At 40.4% G+C, this 24390-nt stretch overlaps 1 protein-coding gene across 3 annotated transcripts in view; it reads left to right on the top strand.

The window, feature by feature from the left end:
* Positions 1-24390, top strand: part of POLA1 (DNA polymerase alpha 1, catalytic subunit) — a 330395-nt gene that overhangs the window by 113085 nt on the left and 192920 nt on the right. For all 3 annotated transcript variants that reach the window (XM_062183593.1, XM_062183592.1, XM_062183594.1), the window contains exons 27-30: positions 15895-15927; positions 16693-16785; positions 18920-19125; positions 21265-21397. In XM_062183593.1, the coding sequence (XP_062039577.1) occupies positions 15895-15927; positions 16693-16785; positions 18920-19125; positions 21265-21397 (465 nt within the window). The remainder of the gene's footprint in view (positions 1-15894; positions 15928-16692; positions 16786-18919; positions 19126-21264; positions 21398-24390) is intronic.

Raw genomic sequence — 24390 nt, 5'->3', positions numbered from 1 at the left:
AACTGATTTGTAAATTGTTACATGCACTTCTCCCAAGAGCTTGTTCAGTTCCCGGTCTCATGTGAGTTTGTGCACTCTCAAGAGTTTGCTTTTATCTTTTTAATCTTTAGTCTCTTCTTGGGTGACAGGCCACCATGCCCTTCAGCCCATCCTGCCATACAAAAATAAAGAATGAGAAGCAGCTGAAGTATTGGCTCTTTTGCAGCTGACAGGAATCTGATCTACTTAGCTTGGATTCTTTATCTGGGTCCTGACATGCCAGTGGTGTGTGGCTTGTTGTAGCCATGCCATTTGCAGTCACAAGGTTTAAGGGTAGGAGCAGAGGAGGTTGTCTCCAGTGGAAAGACCTTTTCTTTTTCTGATGTGTGTGTGTGTGAGTCAAGGAGAAAGGCCGGAGCTCAGCATATGGGATCCTGTCAAAGAAGTCCTGACTTCTTACGACCCAGTGGAATAAAAAAGAGCCACCCCTCAACCCACACAGAAGAACAGGGAAAAGAATGGTCGTGTAGGAGTAGCAGAATCTCTTTATTTGTGATGTAAATTGATTGTACTGATTGGTGTTTCGGCTTCCCATGGTATCCATCAGTATTACCTCATGGAGGGGAGGACCACTGCAGAGGTTTTGCCTGTAATTGCGTTGGTTGCTCATAAAAAGACAAGGTGCTCTACTTTTTGACCTTGTTCAAAAATTTTAAGAGGCTTAATACAATTATTTGTATTAGATGCTTACCAGCTGTTAGGAGCATTCTCAGTGAAGGTCACTGTGTGGTGCCTGGCTGTCTGACAGTGGCAGCTTGCATCAGATGTGTCAGTGGCCCCTGCTTTGTGTGACACCTGTCAATTGTGACAAAGCATAGAGATCTGAGAGCTGAAAGGAACAGAAGGTACTAGTGGAGGGATGAGGGAATCAGGAGACCCACAGAACATCTGCAAGTATAACCCCATTACCATGGTGTTGGTGCTTGCTTACCCAGTCTGCCTTCTTTGTTGCCCCTTCAGCAAGTTGTCCTGTCCATTCCGAAGGGTTGTTACCATTTATGTGGTAACATTGCTTTCATTTTTTTTGTTTATCGCATCTCTGTCGAGCATTGGATTTCTTGTATCTGAAGTAACCTCATGTCCCCTCTGCTGAACATCTTAGCTTCTGTCTGCCTTCTTGTGATGTCCCACAGATGTATCCTATTCAGTTTCCAAACTGCCCTTATGGTTCTGCTCCCCAACCTTCTCTCTTGCCTGGATTCCTGTCTCTGTGAATGATAACACTGTCTATCCAGTTGTTAACCAGCAACGTGGTATCATTCTGAACTCCTCTCTCTCCCTCATACCCCAGATCCAGCCTGTCGCCAAGTCCTGCAAATTGTACTTTCCAGATATCTGTGTTTCTCCATCGCCAGTGCCACTGTGTTGCATTGTTTAGGCCTCAGTATGTGGAGAACTGCCCCCACCCCAAGTGTTCTCCACATGTTTTGTAGTTGGAGAGATCTCTTCAGACTGTCAGTTTGCTTATGCCAGGCCCCAATTTAAAGTCCTTAATGTGGCTTAAGGTCCTTCACAATTAAGCCTTCTTTCCACCCTCTCCCCATTTTCCCTGAGTATTCTAGCATCAGCCATACTTTTTATTTTCCTCCCGTGGCAAAACCAACCAACCCCCCCATACACAAAAACACAGTTTGTTTTCTTGAAAAAGAATTTTCTTTAATTATCACTGAGACTTTCCCAGACCCTTTGGATGTTCACCAGCACTCTTTCTCCCGTCTTCATTTTCCTCTTCGTGCCTGTGACTCACATTACCATATATAAAGCCAACTTCCATGAACTTTTCTCTAACTCCTGCCCCAGGGGTCTCTATGATGCCCATGTCCATGTGTGTCTGTGTATATGTTTATATATTTTTCCAGTTGCCTGTTTAATTCTTAATACCACTATGAGAGGGAAGGAATCATGTCCTTTTTTTAAAGCTATTTTTTTTTTATTTGAGAGGTAGGGTTACAGATAGAGAGAGGAGGAGACAGACAGAAAGGTCTTCCATCCACTGGTTCACTCCCCAAATGTCCACAACGGCCAAGGCTGCGCCAATCCGAAGCTAGGAGCCAGGAGCTTCCTCTGGGTCTCTCCATGTGGGTACAGGAAGACTTGTGCCATCTTCCACTGCTTTCCCAGACCATAGCAGAGAGCCGAATTGGAAGAGGAGCAGCCAGATCTAGAACTGGCGCAATGTGGAATGTTGGCATCGCAAAGCAGAGGATTAACCCACTGTGTCACAATGCTGGCCCCGGGGATCATGTGTTAATCATTCACTTTTGTGTTGTGCCTACCACATGGAAAGTGTTCAGGGAATATGTGTTGGTCCATGAATGAATTTGTTCTTTTTTGAAATTTTTTTCAAGATTTATTCATTTATTTAAAAGGTAGAGATAGAAAGAAGGGCAGAAGGGCCCAAGGACTTGGGCCATCTTCCATTACTTTCCCAGGCACACTAGCAGGGAGCTAAATCAGAAATGGGGCAGCAGGACTTGAACCAGCACCCACATGGAGGCTTAACTGCATTCAGAGGCTTACACCGGCCCCTCCTTTTTGAATTTCTAAACAAAAAAAGTACTCTGCTTTCTTTATTTCTAAATTAGAGTCAAAATGCAAAAAGTTCAACAATGAGGGAGATTTTTATTTTTAGTAGTGAGTAGCCTTTATATTGCTTCTTCATATTCTTGTTTTTCTTTTTGGAAAATTTATTTAGTTTTTCTTTTTTTTAATTTGAAAGGCAGAGACACAAAGAGATTTCCCATTTGCTGGCTCATTCCCCAGTTGCTCACAATAGTCAGGGCTGCGCCAGTTGGAAACCAGGAAGCTGGAATGCAGCCTGGGCCCCCTGTGTGGATGGTAGGAACCCAACTACTTGAGTCAACACCTTATGCCTCTTAGGGCATCAAGCAGAAAGCTTGAAGAGAGAGCAGAGCCAGGACTTGAACCCAGGCATGTCAGTATGGGATATGGGGTGTTCAAGTAGTGGCTTAAATGCCAAGGCAAAGACCTGACCCTACTCCATATTCTGCAAGTCATCCTAAATTACTTTCTCAACTTGACTGCTGTTTGTTTCTTTCAAAATTTCTCTGGATTCTTCCCAGAGAAAATATAGTAGATAATTAGAAAGGAAAGCAAGTGACTGGTACATGGGAATATATTTATTTGCTCAACTCTTAAATGTGTTTATTCTTAAGTTGTGCCTGCACATGTGTCTACAACACATGTTTCTGTGGACAGGTGAATACTGTTACCTCTGTTTAAAATTAGCCTCTCTGAAAGAAGGTTTTTCTTTGAAGCAGGAGCCTTCTATATTTTACTCATAGCTATGCTATAGAATCTGTTGTCTAAAGTTCTAATAAAATGGGGAAGGGGGTAGGGATACCACTTTGTGAACATGTTGATAGCATGGTCATTATTGGACAGAATTTAATATTTAGCCTCAATACTGAGAAATGGAGTTATCCACTGAAAGACTAGGGTTCAAAGGTTCTCCTTCCTCTCACCGCTTTTGAAGTAGATAGTAATGATGGACAGTTCGGTGACTGTCTTTTCATACTGTAGAACTAAAAGGGAGCTTTCCAGAAATAATAAATACTTCTGTCACAATGGTGATGCTACCTTGGTCACCAACTTCAGATTCTCCAGACTACCAGCTACGTGCTCCTCTAGGATTGTGCTTCAGGCCATGTGACAAGTGACAACCTCTTTAATCTGCCATTTGCAAAGGCTGGAAGCTCAAAGTTTTCCACCCAGATTTTCCCATGACCTCAGTTATAAAGAAAATGTTGCAGATTCTGGAAAATGCTAATATCCTTTTTAGCTGTAAGTATTATCTTGATTGCAATGCTTCAGAATTGCCCAACTTCATTATCTGAGCATAGCCAGCCTGACGCCTTCTTCTCAAATAGACAATTATGATCAATTAAGCACTTTTAGGCCTTATAGAATACTTAATTTTATTAGTCAATTATTTGTGCTTTGAAAGAGTTAATGGTAGCTACCCAAGCCATTATTAGAAATTAGAATGTCCCAAAATAGAAAGGCTATTTCCTTTGTGTGTGGCACTGCGGTGGAAAATGCCAAGCATAGTTTTTACTGAGTTAAAGAGAGAGGGAAGGCAGGGTGGGGGAGAAAGTTACATGTAAATCATTTAGCCATTAACCTAATGGGTGGGTTTATAAATCCTATTACTATAAGCCCTTTTCATTTCCACTGAGGCCTGGTGCATGCTTGATCCCACTAATGTAAAATTCATTCCATCTAAGTGATTGCTGAAGTAAGACATTTTGAGTCAATTTTAATCAGATTGTGTGAAACTTGCTTGAGCAGTGATGTTCGGTAAGCATGGACATAGTTTGTCCGTGTCTTAATTAGCCCCCCATATGAGTTATGCAAAGAGTCAATCAGGGAGCCAAATCTCTGAGCTTTTTGACATATACATATTTTCCTGTGAGGGAAATATACTGTATAGGAGCTGAAAATACCCAGTTCAAAAGCAAAGGACAAGAGCCTTTGGCTGGGTGTATTTCTAGTCCCGTGGACATTGTGTGAATCCTAAGGATTGGAAAGCTCTGTTTTTGTGGCTAAACTGGAGCATCTTCAGTAGTACTTACAAGCAAATCACATTTCAAATGTGATGAAATACTGATTTTTGTTCTTGAAAAATGAACAGAGGCACGCTTTCAAATCTCTGCTGACAGTTTCAGGAGATTTTCAGATTTCTTGATCTTAGATTAAATCTTCTGCTCTAGTTTAAGTCCTAGTGTCTTAGGTGTTCTTTTTTTCTAAAATATTTATATTTATCCTAAAGAAACCTTTTATTTAAGGCATTGTTTTTACTAAGATTTATTTTCAATTAACTTTATACACAGAAGATTAACTTTAGGTGTTTTTTTATTTCTTTAACTGGGAATTTAATGTTTATGAATATATAGGCTTGTACTTGAGCTGTCATGTACGTGAGTAGATGTGGTTCAAGTGCCCTTTAAAGACAGCTCTCCAAGCTCTCGAGGGTCCTGGGTCAGATACAAGACCAAATATGGTAGTAATACTCACAAGATCAAGTGAAACATTCAGAATGTGAGCTTCTCAACTGGATGTTGGAGTGGAGGAGGAATGGAGAATAAGATTTAGGGTATCAGGGAAGTTCATTTTTTCATCGCACGTATTCAGAACCACAATTTGTGGTATTTGCAGTTTTAGATCAAAATGAGAGTCCTGTCAGATTGCAGGGCAGTAATGGAGAGATACTCATAAACACCATTAAATGTGTCTGTTGGGGAGGAGAAACCTTTCAGGAAGCGTTGTTTATTCAATGTGTTTTATATTCTTTACACATGAGCTACCAGAAGGTCTAGGTTGTAAATTAAGGATTTTAAAAACAAAATCGGCTTATCTGGAAACAAGAGTTGTACAGGAGAGGTACACTTTTAGTCAAGTTTATAATTAATGGGCCTTTATCATTGGGGTAGAAATGTATTTCTCCTGAGTATTTGTTTATATAACATGTATTGTGTTTGAAGGTGAGGTTAAAACTGATTCACTCTTCATTTCTTGCATGGAAAGAGCCAGCATTTAAGTGCATGCTGTGTGGGTTTAATTGCTGCTTTGTGTAACCAGCTTTAGGGTCCTGTTGTGGAGATGGTTTATGGATTGATAATGACGTTGTTCTTCCCAAGCTGGACCGCTGTGGGGCTTCCTCCTTTTAGCAGATCCTAAGAGATATTTATTGGATTATTATGTGTCAGGCGTTGTGTTAGGTTTAATGACTACAACACAGCATGATCTCTGCCTATAATTTGCTTATAGTCGCTTAATCTCACTTTCTATAATAGAGTGATGTGTTGTGGTCCTCACAGACTACTTGGGGGTGGGGGGAAGGCAGTACAGAGAACTAGCATACTCATTAATATTGCATTGAGGAGGCCAGAGTAGACTTTTCTGATGGTGTGAAGTTCCTTGTAAAATAGATACTAGGTAATAGCAATACCTAATATTTATTGTTTCAGAGACTATATACAACCATGGACATCTGATATATTTAATGCTCACAGTAGACCTATTATAAGGAAACTTCCTCTTCATTTGACAGTGGGGGAGAAATTACATTGTTTTATATTGTTTTTCAGAGATCATGTAGCTTATAAGCTTATTAGTTAGGGTTGTCTGGCATAACAGAACTCCTAAGAGGTAGATGTAAGGAATTGGCTCACATCACGTTGAGGGCTGCAGGGAAGTTCGGAGACCCAGTGATGAAGGAGCTGATGTTGCAGCTCCAGTGTGAAGGCTTCTGCAGCAGAATTCCTTCTGGGTGTAGGAGGCTTAGTCTTTTTCCTTTAAGCCCTTTGGTTAGATGGCATGGTAATATGCTTCACTCATAGTTGACTGATTTTAATGTTAATCTCATCTTAAAAATGTCTTCCCAGGGATACCTAGACTAGTGTTTGACCAAATATTGGTGCCATGGCCTAGCCACATTGGCATGTGAAATTAAGCATTACACAGCATTACTTCTCAAGTTCCACTTTTAACTACTGTGGGGAAATAGCACGTGGAAAGCACAGAACCATAATGAATCAGAGAGATTTGGGAAAGGCTGGATTGAAGAATTCATATGAGAAGTTTCAGAAGATGAAGTAGGCCTTAACTTAGATCATGGATCTCAGGGTCAAGCTGAATGGTTTGACTTCGGTTTCAAGAAGTGCACTTTAGAAAGAACATTGGCAGTGAGGAATGGAGACAGGCGAATGGTTGAGATTCTGAAGGAGGGACATGGGAATGCAGAGGCCATACCACACTGGAAAGATAAAATGTAATGTAGGACATGTTGGCTCAATGGATTAGAAAGGAAGTCAGCCATTTGTTTTGTTTAAAGATGCTGGAAGGGCCAGTGCTGTGGCATAGCAGGTTAAGCCACTGCCTGTGATGCTGGCATCACATATGGGCATTGGATCGAGTCCTGGCTGCTTCACATCTGATCCAGCTCTCTGCTAATATATCTGGGAAGGCAGCAGAGGATGGCCCAAGTGCTTGGGCCTCTACATCCAAGTGGGAGACTCAGAAGAAGCGCCTGGCTTTGGCCTGGGCCAGTCTCAGCTGTTGTGACCATTTGGGGAGTGAACCAGCAGATCAAAGATATCTCTCTTCATTCTTACCTCCCTTCCTCTCGGTCTCTGTAACTGTACCTTTCAAATAAATAAATATTAAAAAAAAAAAAAAAGATTCTCAGAAGGCCACTTACCATATTTGTAGCTGGTTGAGGGTTTGGAGGAGATGGGTGGGATTTAGAATTAATGCTATGGGACCAGCAATTGACTATGAGCCTGGGAAGGGAGACTACTGAGTCACTAGGTTATATCAGTGTTAACATTGGACAGTATGTGGAGATAGTTTTGTCAGATGGAGAGAGCGAGAAAGGAAGGAGGGAGATACCCCATTTGTGTATGATTGTGCTATTGAAATTGAATGGGTCTTGATGAGGGATGCTGCTCAACATCCTGCAGTGGACCTGGAGATAGCTCCCCATGATAAAGAATTATCTGTTATAAAATGAATAATGCCAAGGTTCCATCCTAAGGCCATAGATATTTTGGTTGTCATGCTGCTTATACATTAATTAGGATTTGACCTCACTCTGTTTTCTTGTCGGAGATTCATTGTGTTTAGTTTTTTTTTTCTTTTCTTTTTTTTTAAATTTGACAGGTAGGGTTATAGACAGTGAGAGAGACAGAGAGAAAGGTCTGCCTTCCATTGGTTCACCCCCCAAATGGCCACTACCGCCGGTGCTGTGCCGATCCGAAGCCAGGAGGCAGGAGCTTCCTCCTGGTCTCCCATGCGGGTACAGGGACCCAAGCAGCTGGGCCATCCTCCACTGCCTTCCTGGGCCACAGCAGAGAGCTGGGCTGGAAGAGGAGCAACCGGGACTAGAACCTGGTGCCCATATGGGATGCTGGCTCCGCAAGGCGGAGGATTAACCAAGTGAGCCATGGCGCCAGCCCCTATTCATTGTGTTTAGTATTTGAATCATAAACCAAAGTGGCTTTCCTGTTAGTACGTATTCCTGTAGTAAACATGATTTTGGAATAGGGCCTTAAAACTTTTTTTTAACTGTGGAAAGGTCATGTTTACTCTTTCCTGTTTATTTTTTTTTAAAGTTTTATTGTATTTTTTTGATTGGCAGAGAGAGAGGGAGTATGTGAGAATGAGAGTATCAACCTTCCATCCTCTGGTTCACTCTCCAAATGGCTACAATGACCGGAGCTGGGCTAGGCTGAAGGCAGGAGCCAGTAGTTTTATCTGGGGCTCCCACGTGGGTTCAGGGGCCCAAGCACTTGGTCCATCTTCCACTGCTTTTCCAGGCACATTAGCAGGGAGTTAGGTCGGAAATGGAGCAGTTAGGTGCCAGCCCCTCCTCAGTTTAGTATTAATGAACACTATTTAAGTCTATATATCTGAAACCATTTCCTAACTGTTAACTGCAATATAAGCCAACAGTATTGTATTTCAACAAAATATGAAGACCGAGCATCATCATGGACTTGCTGAGAGAACCAGTAAATACGCATCTCAGTAGTAGCTGGTCTTAGTAGCTGCTGTTACCTTGGGCGTGAGATGCTGTGTTTAGTAAACTGTATCATGCGCATATTCCTGTACACATTATTTTCTTTAGAAAACAATTTTTAAATATGTTCTGAATTTCCTTCTAAGTTCCCATCACACTTGGCCAGCCTTCAGAGGCTTGGATTGGGGTTAAAATACTTTTTCATATTATTTTAATTATCACTCTCCCTACCCCCACCCCTTTTCTGTTTCCCCCTCCTCTTTTCCCCTAACAGCACTGTTCTGCAAAGCCTGCAATGATTGATATGATGGCAGTGCTGTCATTCTTTTTAACCAAAAAAAAAAAAAAAGTCATTTTTGTTCTAGTTATTTTAATAGAGTCCCATTAAAGATGTATTGCTGACTGAAATATCGGCATGAAGGGCTCTCACTGAGCTGAGCCCAGGAATTAAGAAGTCAGGAAATCGGCTGCTACATTGCCAGAGAGCCTTGTGTGACACCGAGTCTCCTGATTGGGGAGATCATTACTGCTATTATGACTCGACTTGCGTAGGAATTTTAAATTCCATCTGAATGTCAGTAATAACCCTCTTAGCAAATTATCCTGAATAAAATCACGAAGGCATTTTATATAATAGGTGTTGAATTACTGGATAGATTTGCTAATTAAATACTCTTTGTTCTGCTGCAGTTGACATTACAGGGTAAGATCTTGAACAATTATTCTCAACAGCTGTACTTTGTTAAGGGAAAAATTAACCACAAAGTTTATTTTTTTACACTTGAAGTTGGCGGATTTTTGAAATGTGCTTGAAAAAATTCCATCATCCAATTGGTAATGAGTAGATAAATATGCAGGTGTTGCTGTGAAATCAGATAACTGCAGACTGCCTTATTAATGAATTTAGCAAGCCTTTATGGCCCTGTTTTCTAGCCGTTGGCACTTATAATGTGATTTTCTGTCAGAATGGGTAGCTTTAATATTAGGCTTGTCACTTTGAAGTGAACTTACAAATGGTCCTCTTGTAATCACTGTACCTTGTGTCCAGTAGACCTTTCTGGGTACCTGTGACTATTTTTTGAGAATAATTTCTTCAATAGAGAAAATAGCTATAATATATAAGGCTTGGATTGTTGCCTTCTAGAACATTCATACGGTATGGATTTTTTTGGAAAAGTCATTGGAACATAATGAAAAGAAACTGGTCCAGCTTCTAGGTCACTCTTGACTAGCTCCGTGGCTTTGGGCAAACTGTCAAAGCCCAATTATCCTCACCTGTCCAGTGGGACATATATTAAGTACTACCTTCCCCTTAGATGTATTCACTCAGCATTCTACAACCTTTATTAACAGCCATATGTACCAGCCCCTTTAGTCCACTGGTGTCCAACACTGGGCAGCTTTAAGGTGAGCCTACTCATTAGCACTTGGTTAAGCATCGAACTGGAGATGGCAGTGGGGTACCCACCATTCAGAACGGTTTAGTGCGTAAGCATGAGATGGCAGCGACCCATCTGGTTGTGAATGGTTTCCTATAGAATGGGCCAAAGAGTTGGCAAGCTGTGGTGAAGAGCCTCGACCTTGGACAGAGCACTATCATCAGCTCCTGGTGAGGACCCCTGGAAAGATGATGATTAAAGTTACTCACAGGAGGGGCTGGCACTGTGGTGTAGTGGGTAAAGCTGCTACCTGCAGTGCCAGCATCCCATATAGGCGCTGGTTTGAGTCCTGGCTGCTCCACTTCCCATCCAGCTCTCTGCTATGGCCCGAGAAAGCAGTACAAGATGGCTCAAGTGCTTGGGCCCCTGTACCTGCATGGGATACCTGAAAGAAGCTCCTGGCTTTGGGTCTACCCAACTCCGGCCATTGCAGGCATTTAGGGAGTGAACCAGTAGATGGAAGACCCGCCTCCTCTTTTTCTCTATTTCTCTCTTTCTCTGTTCTCCTCTGCCTCTCTCTCCTTTCAAATAATAAATGAATAAGTCTTTAAAAAAAAGTTACAGGAATTGGTACAAGCTATGTGGAGATCCACTAGGCAGTAATTATTAAAATAATTAAGCATATAACATCTCTAATGACTGATTCAGATTTATTTGAGAGGTAGAGAGAGAAAGCAAGCTCCCATCCACTGGGCCACTCCCCAAATGCTCACAATGCACAACAGCTGGGTGTGGGCCACGTTGAAACTGGGAGCTGGAAACTCAGTCCAGGTCTCCTACATCATGGCAGGGACACAAGTATTTGAGCAATCCTTGCTGTCTCCCAGGGTCCTCATTAGTAGGAATCTGGAATTGGGAATCGAGCCAGGACCTGAACCCCCAGGTACTGCCAGGCCTAACATATGCCCCTAAAACATGGAATCTTTGTCTCATCGAACTTTTAGAAGTTTATCTTGTTACTGGTAGAGTTGTGGATTACATGTGTAGAAGGATTATTTGTTGAAGTATGCTTACAGTGGGAAATATTAGAAACAATATGTATGTACTCTTATAGACTACAACTTAAATAAATTACACTGTCATACAATGGAATACTATGTAGTCATTAAAAAGAGTAAGACAGCTCTTTATGTGTGGGTTTAGAATAATCTCTATGATAAAATGCTAATTGAGAAAAGCAGTTGCAGGATACTCTGTAGATTGCCATTTCTATAAAACAAAACCTGTTTTGGTTGTAGCACTCAGATCATACATAGAAATGGTTGTGTGTACGTGGCAGAGTGGGAGTGGATGATGAATTTGAAAGGTGAAGGTTTCCAGCGAAGGTGAACTTAGGAATGACATAGTAGGTTTGGTTCTCTTTGTGACTGAAGAGTAGAAGAAACTAGTTACTGAATACACAGAGTTGTAGTGAAAGGCTGACAAATTGCTTCTAAAGTATTTTACTTAGCAGATAACAGTTACATTCTGGAGTTGTCCGTTGTGATGAGAAAATCCAAGGCTAGCAAGGTGGAAGGTGCAGAGCATGATGGGAACTCTTGATAAGTAGTTCTGCTTTCACTATGATTAACTTGGCTTGGGTTGATCTCATTACTGCCCTTTCCCAAAAGGAATTGTCAGGTAGTCTCCTACAATGCATTTCCCTGTAATTTAAATGTTAGAAAATGAAGATAAGTAGTGGAGAGTGAATTTTTTATAAGTCAACTGAATTTTAGTGCCTAGTAGAAAAGTAATTGAGATTACCATGGGACCTATCAGTCAGCTGGCAATCCTTTGAGTGCTATTACATGTGAAGTTTGCAGTTAGGCACAAGTATATGCTCTGACCTCTACGAGCTTGTGGTCTAGTTGGGGAGGGAAACAAACTGTCAACTAATAATTCAAAGCATTATTTAGGTGCTAGAAGAATAATGCAAGCACAGACCAGAGGAGAAAGCTTGCTGTGGGATTTGGCTAGTCAGCTCAGGCTTTATGGAAGAAGGATTGGAGCTGAGGCTTGTAAAATTCAGTCACAGGAAGAAGACTGGGGAAAAATTTGATAGAGATACAGTGCCTGAGCAAAGATATGAAAAGATGAGTCTACATACAGCAGCTAGTGGAGGACTTGGAGGTTTATCCTGTCCAACAAGAGGGTTTGTATAAGGGTATGATTGCAGAAATTGGGCTTGATCTTTTAGGCGGTGAAGAGGCATTGAGGGATCAGTAGGGTATTCAGAGTGATTGTTGAAACCTAAAGCGAGTGAGAATGGTGCAGTAGAGATGTGAGTTGGTTAGCCTTCAGTGACAACTGCATGGCTGTGGAGTCATGCGCTTTCTGCCTTGCCTCTGTTCTTCATAGTACCTTACCTTGCACCTTCAGACATGGCCCTTCATGGTCGCAGTGATGGCTACCACTGCTCCAGGCAGCCCTCAGTCTAAAAGGTAGTTTTTCTTGGCATTTGTCATCAAGAATGAAGACCTTCTACAAATTACCTAGAAGAATTCTGCTTTGATTGGCCAGGATTGTGTTGTCACATGTCTATACGTAAACTGGTCACTGTTTCAAGAATGATTATCGTAGGCTGGTGATCCTGAACTCATCTGTCAATGTAGGAATCATCTTGGGTGTTTGTTTTTTTTGTTAGTTAGTTATTTGAAAGGCAGTGAGAGGAGAGAGAGGGGGTGGGAAGGGAGAGACGCAGACCTTCTAACTGGTGGTTTACTTCCGAAATGGCCAGAATAGCCAGGGCTGGGCCAGGCTGAAGCCAGGCACCAGAAAGTCCATCTGGGTCTCCCGTGTGGTGGCAGGGGCCCAAGCACTTGGGCCATCATTCGCTGCCTTATATTGGGAGATTTAAAAAACTGTGGAGCAGGCATTTGGCCTAGCAGTTAAGGTTCCCCTCATCCCAAATAAGAGTGCCTGGGTTCAGTACCTAACTCTGGCTTCCCACCAGTGCAGACTCTGGGACGCACTGGTGATGGCCCCAGGAATTGGATTTCTGCTACCCACATGGGAGATCTGGATTGGGTTCCCAGCTTCTGACTTTTAAAACTGCCCAGCCCTGTCCCTCATGGGTGTTTGGGGAGTCAAGCCAGTAGATGGGTGCACACTTGCTCTCTCTTTGCTGATCAAATAAATAATTTTTTTAAGAAGACTGTTATACCAGGTATTGATATCTTTTTAAAAAGATCGTTAGGTGATTTATCTCTATAACCAATATTAAAATTAGTAGCATATCCTAATCAGAATTCACCACCACCCCCAGGGCAGGGAGAAGGCTTCCTTCTCATTGAAGATAAGACAATAAACCTCTGAACAAAATTAAGAGATAATAATTAAGGGGAGTGGGCAATAAAAATGGAAAGCAATGGGTAGGTGTGAAAACTGCTCTGAAGAGTTACAGAGCTCTTTAATATGGAGGACAGGAAAGGCAGAAATAATAACATAAGATTTGAGCTTAGATGACGTGGAAGGTAACCGAGGTAGATGAAAAAAGCAAAAATAAAGTAAATTTTTATGTGCCCCACTCTAAAAGTGAGTTCCGGCCTAGACTGATACTTTGAAAGATGGGTGATGGCAGAGAGGCAGTAGCATGGAGTACCTAAGGCCCCTTCTCTGGAGTCACAGCGCCTGGTTTTATATCCTTTTGTGTCACTACTAGAACAAACTAGTTTATCTTTTGGCGTCTAACAAATGGGGATATTAATAGTGGTTTCCTCTTGAGGATCTTGGAGAACAACGTGAGGAAATGTATGAGGTCTTCCGAACACAGTATGTGGCATGTGTGTTCTCACTATGTCATATTAGTTTTTTTAAGATGCCTTCATATATGTGTTTGTATCCACATTATAACTTACATATCTCTGTTTTGTAGCTAAATGGGCCTATGAACAGACCCATCTATAAGCAGTGACTTTACTTACTGTATTTTTTTTGAGCCCCACCTTTTTACTGGGCTGTATGTTGGATCCAGGTAATACAAGGGTGCTTCAAAAAGTTTCGGACTGTCGCTGTGGTGTAGCGGATAAAGCTGATGCTTGCAGTGCCAGCATCCCATTTGGGTGCCGGTTCTAGTCCTGGCTGCTCCACTTCTAATCCAGTTCTCTGCTATAGCCTGGGAAAGCAGTAGAAGATGGCCTAAGACCTTGGGCCCCTGCACCCATGTGGGAGACCCAGAAGAAGCTCCTGGCTTCGCATCAGTGCAGCTCTAGCCATTGCAGCCATCTGGGGAGTGAACCAGCAGATGGGAGACCTCTCTCTCTTTCTCTCTGTCTCTGTCTCTGTATCTCTGCCTTTCAAACAAATAAGTCTTTCAAAAAATAGTTTGTGGTAAAAATGGAATTTAAATTTTATTTTGTGCAAACATTTTGAAATCCATGTGTTTCCTGTGAGCTTATTGAAGACCCTGTCATACAGTGAAGTTTGCTCTACCTTCAAGGAATTTGTTCTATATAGAAATTTTAAATATAATGCATTTCTTTTAACTTTTTAAGCTCATGAATAAGAATTTCCAGATTTGGGGCCTAGCATTTGTCCTAGTCGTTAAAATACTTTATGGAATTACTGCATCCCATGTTGGATCGCTCGTTCTAGTCCTGGCCCTGCTCACACTTGCAGCTTCCTGCTAATGTGCCACCTGGGAGGCAGCAGATGCCTACTCAAGTGATTGGATTCCCTCCATCCACATGGGAGACATGGAATGATTTCTTGGCTCTTGGCTTTGGTGTGGCCCATTCCCAGCTGTTCTGGGAGTTTCATGAGTAAGCTAGCGGATGGGAGATCTCTCTGGCTCTCAAATATAATTTAAAAATTAAAAAATAAATAAAGCTTTTAAAAGAAGAAAAATGAGAATAAATAAATGAATTTTTATTAAGTTGCTAGAAATGTCAGATTTAAAAAGCTCTTTTAAAATTTTTTCCTTTGGCCGGTGCTGCCGCTCACTAGGTAATCCTCTGCCTGTGGCGCTGGCACCCCGGGTTCTAGTCCTGGTCGGGGCGCCGGATTCTATCCCGGTTGCTCCTCTTCTAGTCCAGCTCTCTGCTGTGGCCCGGGAGTGCAGTGGAGGATGGCCCAGGTCCTTGGGCCCTGCACCAGCAAGGGAGACCAGGAGGAAGCACCTGGCTCCTGGCTTCGGATCAGCGCAGTGCGCCGGCCACAACACACCGGCTGTAGCAGCCACTTGGGGGGTGAACCAACGGAAAAAGGAAGACCTTTCTCTCTCTGTCTTTCTCTCTCTCTCACTTTCTAACCTGCCTGTCAAAAAAAATAATTTTTTTTTCTTTAGCCATGCAGTTCTATTTAAGTATTAGTAATGAGAATAGCTTGCCTTTTTTCCATATTATAAAGATTTTTTAAAAAGATTTATTTATTTGAAAGTGAGCAAGAGAGGTGTCAATGGATTGATCTTCTGTCTACTGGTTCACTCCCCAAATGGCCATAAACAGCCAGGACTGTGCTGGGCTGAAGTCAGGAGCCAGGAGCCTCATCCTGGTCTCCCATGTGGGTGGCAGGGGCCTGAGCACTTGGACGATCCTCCATTGCCTTCTTAGGTGCACTAGCAGGGAGCTGGATTGGAACTGGAGCAGCTGAGCCTCAAGCATGGGATGCTGGTATTCTAGACAATGGCTTGACCTGCTGTACCACAATGCCAGGCCATATAAAGATATATATTTATTATAGATAGACATCTGCTTGCATGTCTCTGGCTAAGAATCAGCAACAAGGCAAACATCTTTAGATTACATTGGTGTTATTTTGAGGGTTGTTTTTAGAAAACCTTCAAGAACTTTAAAGATACATGGAAATGGCAAAACACTGGGAAGTTACATACCTGTTTTTGTATTTAGGTCTTTTGTAGTTGTGTAATATATTAATCCTAACTGTTGTTTCATTTAGATTTTGATGCATACGAAAGAGATGGTACAGAAGGTAAGGCTTCATACTTTGATTATGTAACAACTCTCATATGTCATATCTGGTAATGTTTTTGTATTCAAGGGAAATTATAACCCAGACTGGAAATTGCTTCTTAAGATGCCTAGTTCACATTTATAATCCCTCCTAATGGATTACAGCTTTTTGCTTGTACCAACACTGATATGATCTAGCCCCTGCTTGAAGCCTATATGTGAGTGTTTCAAGCAAATTAGTAACAGTGCTAATTAGAGTTTATTTCCAGGCCTTTATACTATATCTGCTCTAGTGTTGTTTATTATGATTGACTTTTTTGGCACTCGTATTCTATTAAATACTGTTTGAAACTGTTAAGAATTTAATATGGACTCGTGCCCCTGCATTTTTGAAATCCATCATGTTTCTGCTTCTTAAAATTGCCATAACCACCAAGCATGTGGTATAGTGGGTAAATATAGACCCCTGTTTCCTAGTCTCTTAGTCTCCTTTTTCTCATTATTCAATTCCGTATTTTGTTTCAGTTGAAACAGGATGCAATTTCCTTTCCACTCCACTCTGTATGTTTTGTGAAAATCTGGCAGATTTAAAAAAAAATGTGGTGCTCACTTTTCTGGTTTATAGGGGCTTGGTGTTCAGTTGTATACCCCAACCATACATATAATAATTAATACAAGCTTTTGAAAATTGTTTAGAACTTGTGATTACTGAAATATGAAAAATCTTTTGTGTCTAATGGCCACTGTGTTTTTGTTAATTTTGATAATTTTTGCTTCCCATTAGATGAACCTTGAAGTTATCTATGGAGATACAGATTCCATTATGATAAACACCAATAGCACCAATTTGGAAGAAGTATTTAAGCTGGGAAACAAGGTAAGATAATTTCATGAAATTATCTGTTTTACCTATTTTTGTTTTTAACATGGAATACCATAGTATATGTGCTTCTGAAGGTATAAACGTGGCACTCTAAATTCTTAATTCTATTTCTTAACCTCTTCTGTAGTTGTTTTGAGGGTAAAATTCAAAGGTGATTGTGTTTTCCTTAAATGATAGGTTCTCCCTTTGAAAACACGATGGCTGGCACCGCGGCTCAATAGGCTAACCCTCCGTCTGCGGCGCAGGCACACTGGGTTCTAGTCCCGGTTGGGGTGCAGGATTCTGTCTCGGCTGCTCCTCTTCCAGTCCAGCTCTCTGCTGTGGCCCAGGAGTGCAGTGGAGGATGGCCCAAGTCCTTGGGCCCTGCACCTGCATGGGGGACCAGGAGAAGCACCTGGCTCCTGGCTTCGGATCAGTGTGGTGTGCCAGCCCCAGCGCACCGGCCACAGTGGCCATTGCGGGGTGAACCAACGGCAAAAAGAAAGACCTTTCTCTCTCTCTTTCTGTCACTGTCCACTCTGCCTGTCAAAAACAAAACAAACAAACAAACAAAAAACAGGCTAAGTGTTGTAAGCTTATGACATCGTGGCTGGCTTTTAGCCTAGAAGATGCTTAAATCCCATATCAGAGTACCTGAATTCGAGCCCTGACTCCATTCCTAATTCTAGCTTCCTGCTAATGTATACCCTGGGAAGCAGCAGGTGATGGGTGATTTAAGTGTTGGGTCCATGACATCCACGTGGGAGACCTGAATTATATAGAGTTCCCAGCTCCTGACTTCTGTGTGGCCAACCTCTGGCCATTGCAAGCATTTGGGGGTGACCCAGCAAATGGGAGCTCTCTCACTCTTTCTGTCTCTCTCTTTCTCTCTCTCTCTCTCTCAAATTAAAAAAAAAAAGATGTTGTCACATTAGTGTTTACTACATTGTCATATTTAGATGGAGTTTATGTTTAAATACCTACATATATATGCAAATATTTTTAAAAGATTTTATTTATTTATTTAAGAGATAGAGTTAAAACGGAGAGAGGGAGAGACAGAGAAAGGTCCTCCATCCACTGGTTCACTCCCTAAGTGGCCACAATGGCCGGAGCTGGACCAAGCCAAAGCCAGGAGCCAGGAGCTTCTTCCGGTTCTGTGGGTACAGGGGCCCAGAGACTTGGGTCATCTTCCACTGCTTTCCCAGGCCATAAGCAGGAGGCTGGATCGAAAGAGGAACAGCTGGGACACAAACCGGTGCCCACATGGCATGCCACTGCCTCAACCCTGGGCTTTAACCCACTGTGCCATATTGCCGGCCCCCTGTTTATAATTTTTACGTGAGTACCTAAAATATATTTGAAAAGGCAAGGGGTCGATCATAAGTAATCATTTGTAACCTTGTCACAGCAATTCACGATTAACAAGTGTTTCTTGAGCAATTGTTAAGATGTTGTCCCAATTAACTAAAATTAAGGTATTGTTAACGATAAGATCAACTTCTTATCTTTCTTTGCTGGGATGTGTAACGTTTGAACTGTAATGTTCGCTTGAGATCAAGCCTGGCATATTGTAGTCATACTGAGCCTTGTAAATCTGTAGATTTTCCCTAGAGACAGTGGTTTGGTGCCTTGACCCTGTCAGTACAAAACAGGAGACTTCATTTATTTGTTCAATATGTGTTAATTTGCTTAGAGTCAAGGTGCTAAGGGCGATCTTAGACATTACTAACAGTGAGTTACTCATTTGTTTCTGACTACATATCTACTTGTTGTATTTGCTAATCATTAAGTAATTTAGTGGTTTTAAGGCAAGTACGTATGTGTAAATCTTTAGATTCAAGACTGTTGCATCATTATCCATAATTTTCATACATTTCCTGGGGCTGATCCAGCCAATCTTGTCTTTTGTTTCAGTGAGATTGGTATATCTATATTCTTGCCTCTTTATTTTTTAAAATCTGTTTTTTGTGTTTGTGGTTTTGAATATTTTTGTGTTGTAACAAAGTAATATGATATTTCATGTAAACTGAGTAAATCCTGTATGACTTCAAGTTCTCTTTAGATTAACTCTTGGGGATTAGTAACATGTTCATTTCTTCTTCTTAGATGTTTGAGGGGTTCATAGTAATGTTTGAAATTTTCACAGATAAAAAATGAAGTCAATAAATTGTATAAGCTGCTTGAAATCGACATTGATGGTGTATTCAAGTCACTGCTGCTGCTGAAGAAAAAGAAATACGCAGCTCTGGTTGTTGAACCAACATCGGATGGGAATTACATTACCAAACAGGAGCTGAAAGGGTTGGATATAGTTAGGAGAGATTGGTGTGATCTTGCTAAAGACACTGGAAAGTGAGTTCAGCTTTCAGTTTTGTTTTGTGGTATACCTTTTTGAAATTCTAGTGTTAATGACATGGAGAATGCTTACAAGCCTACCAAGCACAAGGACACTTCATTTTTGTTACTTTTATTATTATCATATATTAACAGTTCTCCCTTGATTGAATTGGTATTTTACAGGTAGATTAAAACATGGGAAAAGCCATATTTTCTCAGTAAGAAATGCTTATTGTAAGATACATCTTCACATTTAGATCTTTACTTAGTTGACTTTGTTGAAGTTGGTTTATTTTGCTTAATTTTTTTTAATCAAGAAGTTCTGTGAGAATGCTTGATGTAATTTGACAGTCATTGCATTCTTTCATGAAAACGCAGTATATCTCTGAACATTTTTCTCTGCTTTATCTATTTTTTAAAGATTTATTTATTTATTTGAGAGGGAGAATTTACAGAAAAAGAGAGAGAGAGAGAGAGAGAGAGAGAGATTTGATCCGTTAGTTCACTCTCCAAATGGCCAGAATGGCCTGAGCTGGGCCAAGCCAAAGCCAGGAACCAGGAGCTTCATCAGGGTCTCCCATGTGGTTGCAGGGGCCTAAGGACTTTGGCCATCTTCATCATTTTCCGAGGTGCATTAGCAGGGAGCTAGATCAGAAGCGGAGCAGCCAGGTCTCAAAGTAGCACCCATATGGGATGCTGGCATCATAGGTGGCAGTTTTACCCGCTACACCACAACACTGCACCCTATTTTGCTTTATTTTTTTTTCCTATTTTTGCTTTAATTTTCATATTAGGAAATGCATTGTTTTGTGTTTCTGAGTCTTCTAGGGCCTCTTTAGTTAAATATTCACGATTCAAAGATGGCCAAGGTGTAAGACTTTTGTTTTTACCCATATCATTTGTGTGTAAAAATTCTTATTAATCTCAGGTTAATTTAAGACCTAGTTCTCAAATACTGTATGTACCTCAGAAATAATAAATGTCATGACCCTAGCTTTGCACCTGAGACTGAAAATTGTTAATAAGATTCCTTTTTTGTTCGGATCATATTAATGTATAAAACAACCATTTGAAAAAAAAATAAGAATCTTTAGGCACTTTATGCACCATGTTTCAAATACTGATATTTTGTGAGAAAATAGCATCTTTTTCTTTAAGGCTAAATTGGAAATTAATTTTCATGCTGCTCAGTTACAGCATTTTAAAACTTACTTTCCAGTCTTCCTCCTGCTTTCAAGTTGTGAGATTGAGCAATTGTTGCTTTCGCAAAACTACTCTTGATTAGGCAAAGTTGATCATCTGAGTATAGGTCACTGTTAGCCTTTTATGAGATGTAGTTTGAAATGCTTCATTGCCCCCAAATGTACCCAAAGATGAAACTGCTTTGTATAGACTGTCGATTAGAGTGGTCTCTTCAGCTTTGTGTTTTCTAAGAAAAGATGCATCATAATAGAAGTAAATTTCTCTGAGTTAGAAATGTATTAGTAATTAAAGCTATACAAATGTTTTTGTCAGGGTTCTTTTTCTGACAAATTATAATGCAGCTGTCAAATCCTTGCTCCGCATTTTCTCAGAAATGGATAAAATATTTTCTTTCTTAATCTTTTTTCCTTTGGGTCTGGTATAATAGCTGAAGTTTTGAGGAACAGCTAAGATTGGAGAACACTGAGCAGTTTATAATGATGATGAAAAAAGAAGTTTGAAATCTTGTGTTTTTTTTTTTTAATTTTCATGGAGAACTTTGTGTTTCTGCTCACCTCCATACTTTGGTGATACCAGAGAGAATTAGTGCTTTATGAGGACAGTGAAATCTTGGTCTTTTAAAATTTTAAGTTATGGGTAGAGTATAACTTCTTGTTACTTTTGTATGGAAAGCGTATTTCTTTCCATTGCACTTTGTGTGAAGCAGTAGCTGCCACATACAATAATGTTTAGTATGTTTAAGGAAAAGCCTGAAAACTGAGGTTGGTAAACCTTTGATAGAGTTACAAGTAGTAACTGCCTTTTGAACATTAACCCTCATATTAGCTTTTACTGTAATCCAAATGTTGATCTAATGACATTTTTCTTTTCTCATCTTTGTTAATACAGTATGAATTTAAAATAATCTCTCTCTCTCTCTCCCTCTCCCTCTATCTCTCTCTATTTTTTTAGCTTTGTCATTGGCCAGATTCTCTCTGATCAAAGCCGGGACACGATAGTCGAAAACATTCAGAAGAGGTTAATAGAAATTGGAGAAAATGTGCTAAATGGCAGTGTCCCAGTGAACCAGTTTGAGATTAACAAGGTAAATGTAGCATTTATTGTTGAGCCCAGCTGCTATCCTCCTTCGGATAGTTGAAGAACCACCTCATCCTTGCAATCGAAACCAGTTCTAGCTGGTGGTGAAAGCTGTTTACCACCCATCCCGCAGACTGAGCATCAGCCCATCTCTGCCAGCCATAGGTACTGCTGGGCTACCCTGGAGGCCTTCTCTCTCTATGCCAGACTTTCCTGGAATCCTTGCTTCTGGAAGTCCTGTGGAGTTACATAGTTTATGCATAGGTCACTAGAGAGTACTGCCTTCTTTGTTGTGTTGTTATGTAATACTTGTTTGGGGTATAGATTTTGAAGTTTTTTTTGTGTGTGTGTAAAACTTCATAGATGGTCATGCTTATACATCCTATAAGGTACACATGGTGATCCCTATGGGTGCTATCATCAGAAGGCTTCTTGGGACAAAAGTGGTGGTAACATTTTCTATATATTCAAAGCACTTGTGTTGTTTTGTTTTTTTTTCTAAGTTGCACTTTATAGACAGTTTTCATTATTGAAAATAGAGATTGTTGTTTCTTACCTAATTTGGAAAATAAGATCTTGATTCCTGAAGTGCTTTGTAGTAATAAGCAAGATCTTGTAGATTTTTTTTTTTGCATTTAAAAAGTGTACCCTTAAATATTCAGAAGCTAATTTTGCAAAGATTTTTCTATCTGTTTTGTGATAGATTTCGTTGTCAAAGCTAATACAGGAAAAAAATTTTAATGAAAAAGAATCTAAGGATGACATTGAATGGAAATTTTGTAATGCAAACTCATAATACTCCCATGCTAAAGTAATGCTTGTCAGTTTCAGGTATTTCTTTACTCTTGAAAACATTTTTATATTACAGCAATTACTATTTATATTAGAGACCTATTTTTACTTAACATATTTCCCTACATTTCTATCACCTTAACAATCAAATTAGCCAATGTCTTAATTTTCTATTTCACTAATATATCTTTAGTATTTTGTTTATTGATTCATTCAAGTTTTTATTTTTGTTATTGCAAATGACTGTATTGAACATCCTTTGGCTTTTGGATGAATTGTTCTTTTATTTTAGATTTTTTTAAGTAAAATATTTGATCCAGAAGATATAAGTACCTATTTGGCTCTTGCTAAATTGTTTTGTTAAAGGCGACACAAATTGATACCAGCAAAATGTTTGTGTCAGTTTTACCACAGCTTTGCTTGTAGTTGTGTTGATTTTTTTGTTAAAGATTTGTTTTTTATTTGAAAGTCACAGTTAACAGAGAGAAGAGTATTCTATCCATTGGTTCGCTCCCCAAGTGGCCACAACAACTGGTGCAGAGCCATGTTGAAGCCAGGAGCTCGGAGCTTCTTCTGGGTCTTCTACGTGGGTGCAGAGGGCCAAGCACTTGGGTCATCTTCCAATGCTTTGCTGGCATAATAGCTGAGAGCTGTATCAGAAGTGGAGCAGTCAGGACACGAACCAGCACCCATATGGGATGCCGGCATTATAGGTGGCGGCTTTACTTGTTAGCCCACAGTGTCGGCCCCTTTGGTGATTTTTTTTTTTTGACAGGCAGCATGGACAGTGAGAGAGAGAGAGACAGAGAGAAAGGTCTTCCTTTTGTTGTTGGTTCACCCTCCAATGGCCGCCACAGCTGGCGCGCTGCAGCCGGTGCACCACGCTGATCCGAAGCCAGGAGCCAGGTGCTTCTCCTGGTCTCCCATGCGGGTGCAGGGCCCAAGCACTTGGGCCATCCTCCACTGCCTTCGCGAGCCATAGCAGAGAGCTGGCCTGGAAGAGGGGCAACCAGGACAGAATCCGGCGCCCCGACCAGGACTAGAACCTGGTGTGTTGGTGCTGCAGGCGGAAGATTAGCCTATTGAGCCATGGCGCCGGCCCTTTGGTGATATTTTAAATAAAATGTTGGTACCATAATTGATGTGAACCTGTATTTTGCAGTTGGATTTAATTTATACTTCTTTAGCTTCTAGAGAGAATGAAGATTTTCTTTGTATATCCTTAAAATTTGTATTTATTCTTAGGTAAATTTTTTGTTTTTTACACCTTGACTATGATATCTTAAATGTCACACAAAAAGACATTTATAATTTACAACAGAATGTGTGTTTCGGCACTTGCTCATCACTTTAAGTGATCCAGGTATATACATGCTGACATTGGATCATTTGTGTCATCTGCAAAGTAGTTTCTTTTTAGACTTTGTTTTATTAAAAATTTGCGTGAGTAAGAATGTTAACTTCAGTCTTCTTTTGGTTAATTTTGGCATTGATTCTGTCACTGTTAGTATCTTCCTTCCTAGAAATATAACGCTTTATTACAAGAGGTTCCAGGGATTAGTTTGGAAGGCTATGTACAAACATCACATTTTTTGGCAAAAATAAGACTGAGCAGACATCCTTTGCCATAGTGGAACCACATTGTTATCCTTTCATATGCATAATGGCACACTGTTACTAGTGTGCAAGGAGAAACCTAGAATGATAGACACACTTGTAATCTTCTGCATAGTCTTTTATTTTTACCTTTGGATTGTTGAAATTTCCAAACTTATAAATCCAAAGTGTCCATCACTGAGTTTCAGTAATTATTTTACATACTTAATAATACATACTTAGAGCTATGTATTATTATTAATAATATGACTTAGTGCCTAGTGTGATGGGGGCGGTGCATGTATGTTTCATGACAGAACTGAAAACTGATTTAATGCCTTTATATACTGTATATCACTTAGCATAGTTTCTGGCAAATAATTTTTTTAGTGAGCATTGAAAGAATTCATTAATCATCTATTCAGCAAACATGGTATATCTCTTATATGCACAGTGCTAGATCCTTGGATGTAAAGTTGAATATGGAAAATGTGCTTCATATTTTTAAGATGCTAATGATCTGCTGAAGGTTTTACTCTTCTATATTCTTAGGTTTTTTATAAAGAAAAATTCTTGCATCATTGATTTAAGTACAACAAATTCTAATGAAAG

This window comes from Lepus europaeus, chromosome X, assembly GCF_033115175.1.
Source record: "Lepus europaeus isolate LE1 chromosome X, mLepTim1.pri, whole genome shotgun sequence".
Classification (NCBI taxonomy): Eukaryota; Metazoa; Chordata; class Mammalia; order Lagomorpha; family Leporidae; genus Lepus; species Lepus europaeus.
The sequence above is the reverse complement of the archived record's forward strand: the minus strand, read 5'-3'. Positions and strand labels throughout refer to the sequence as shown.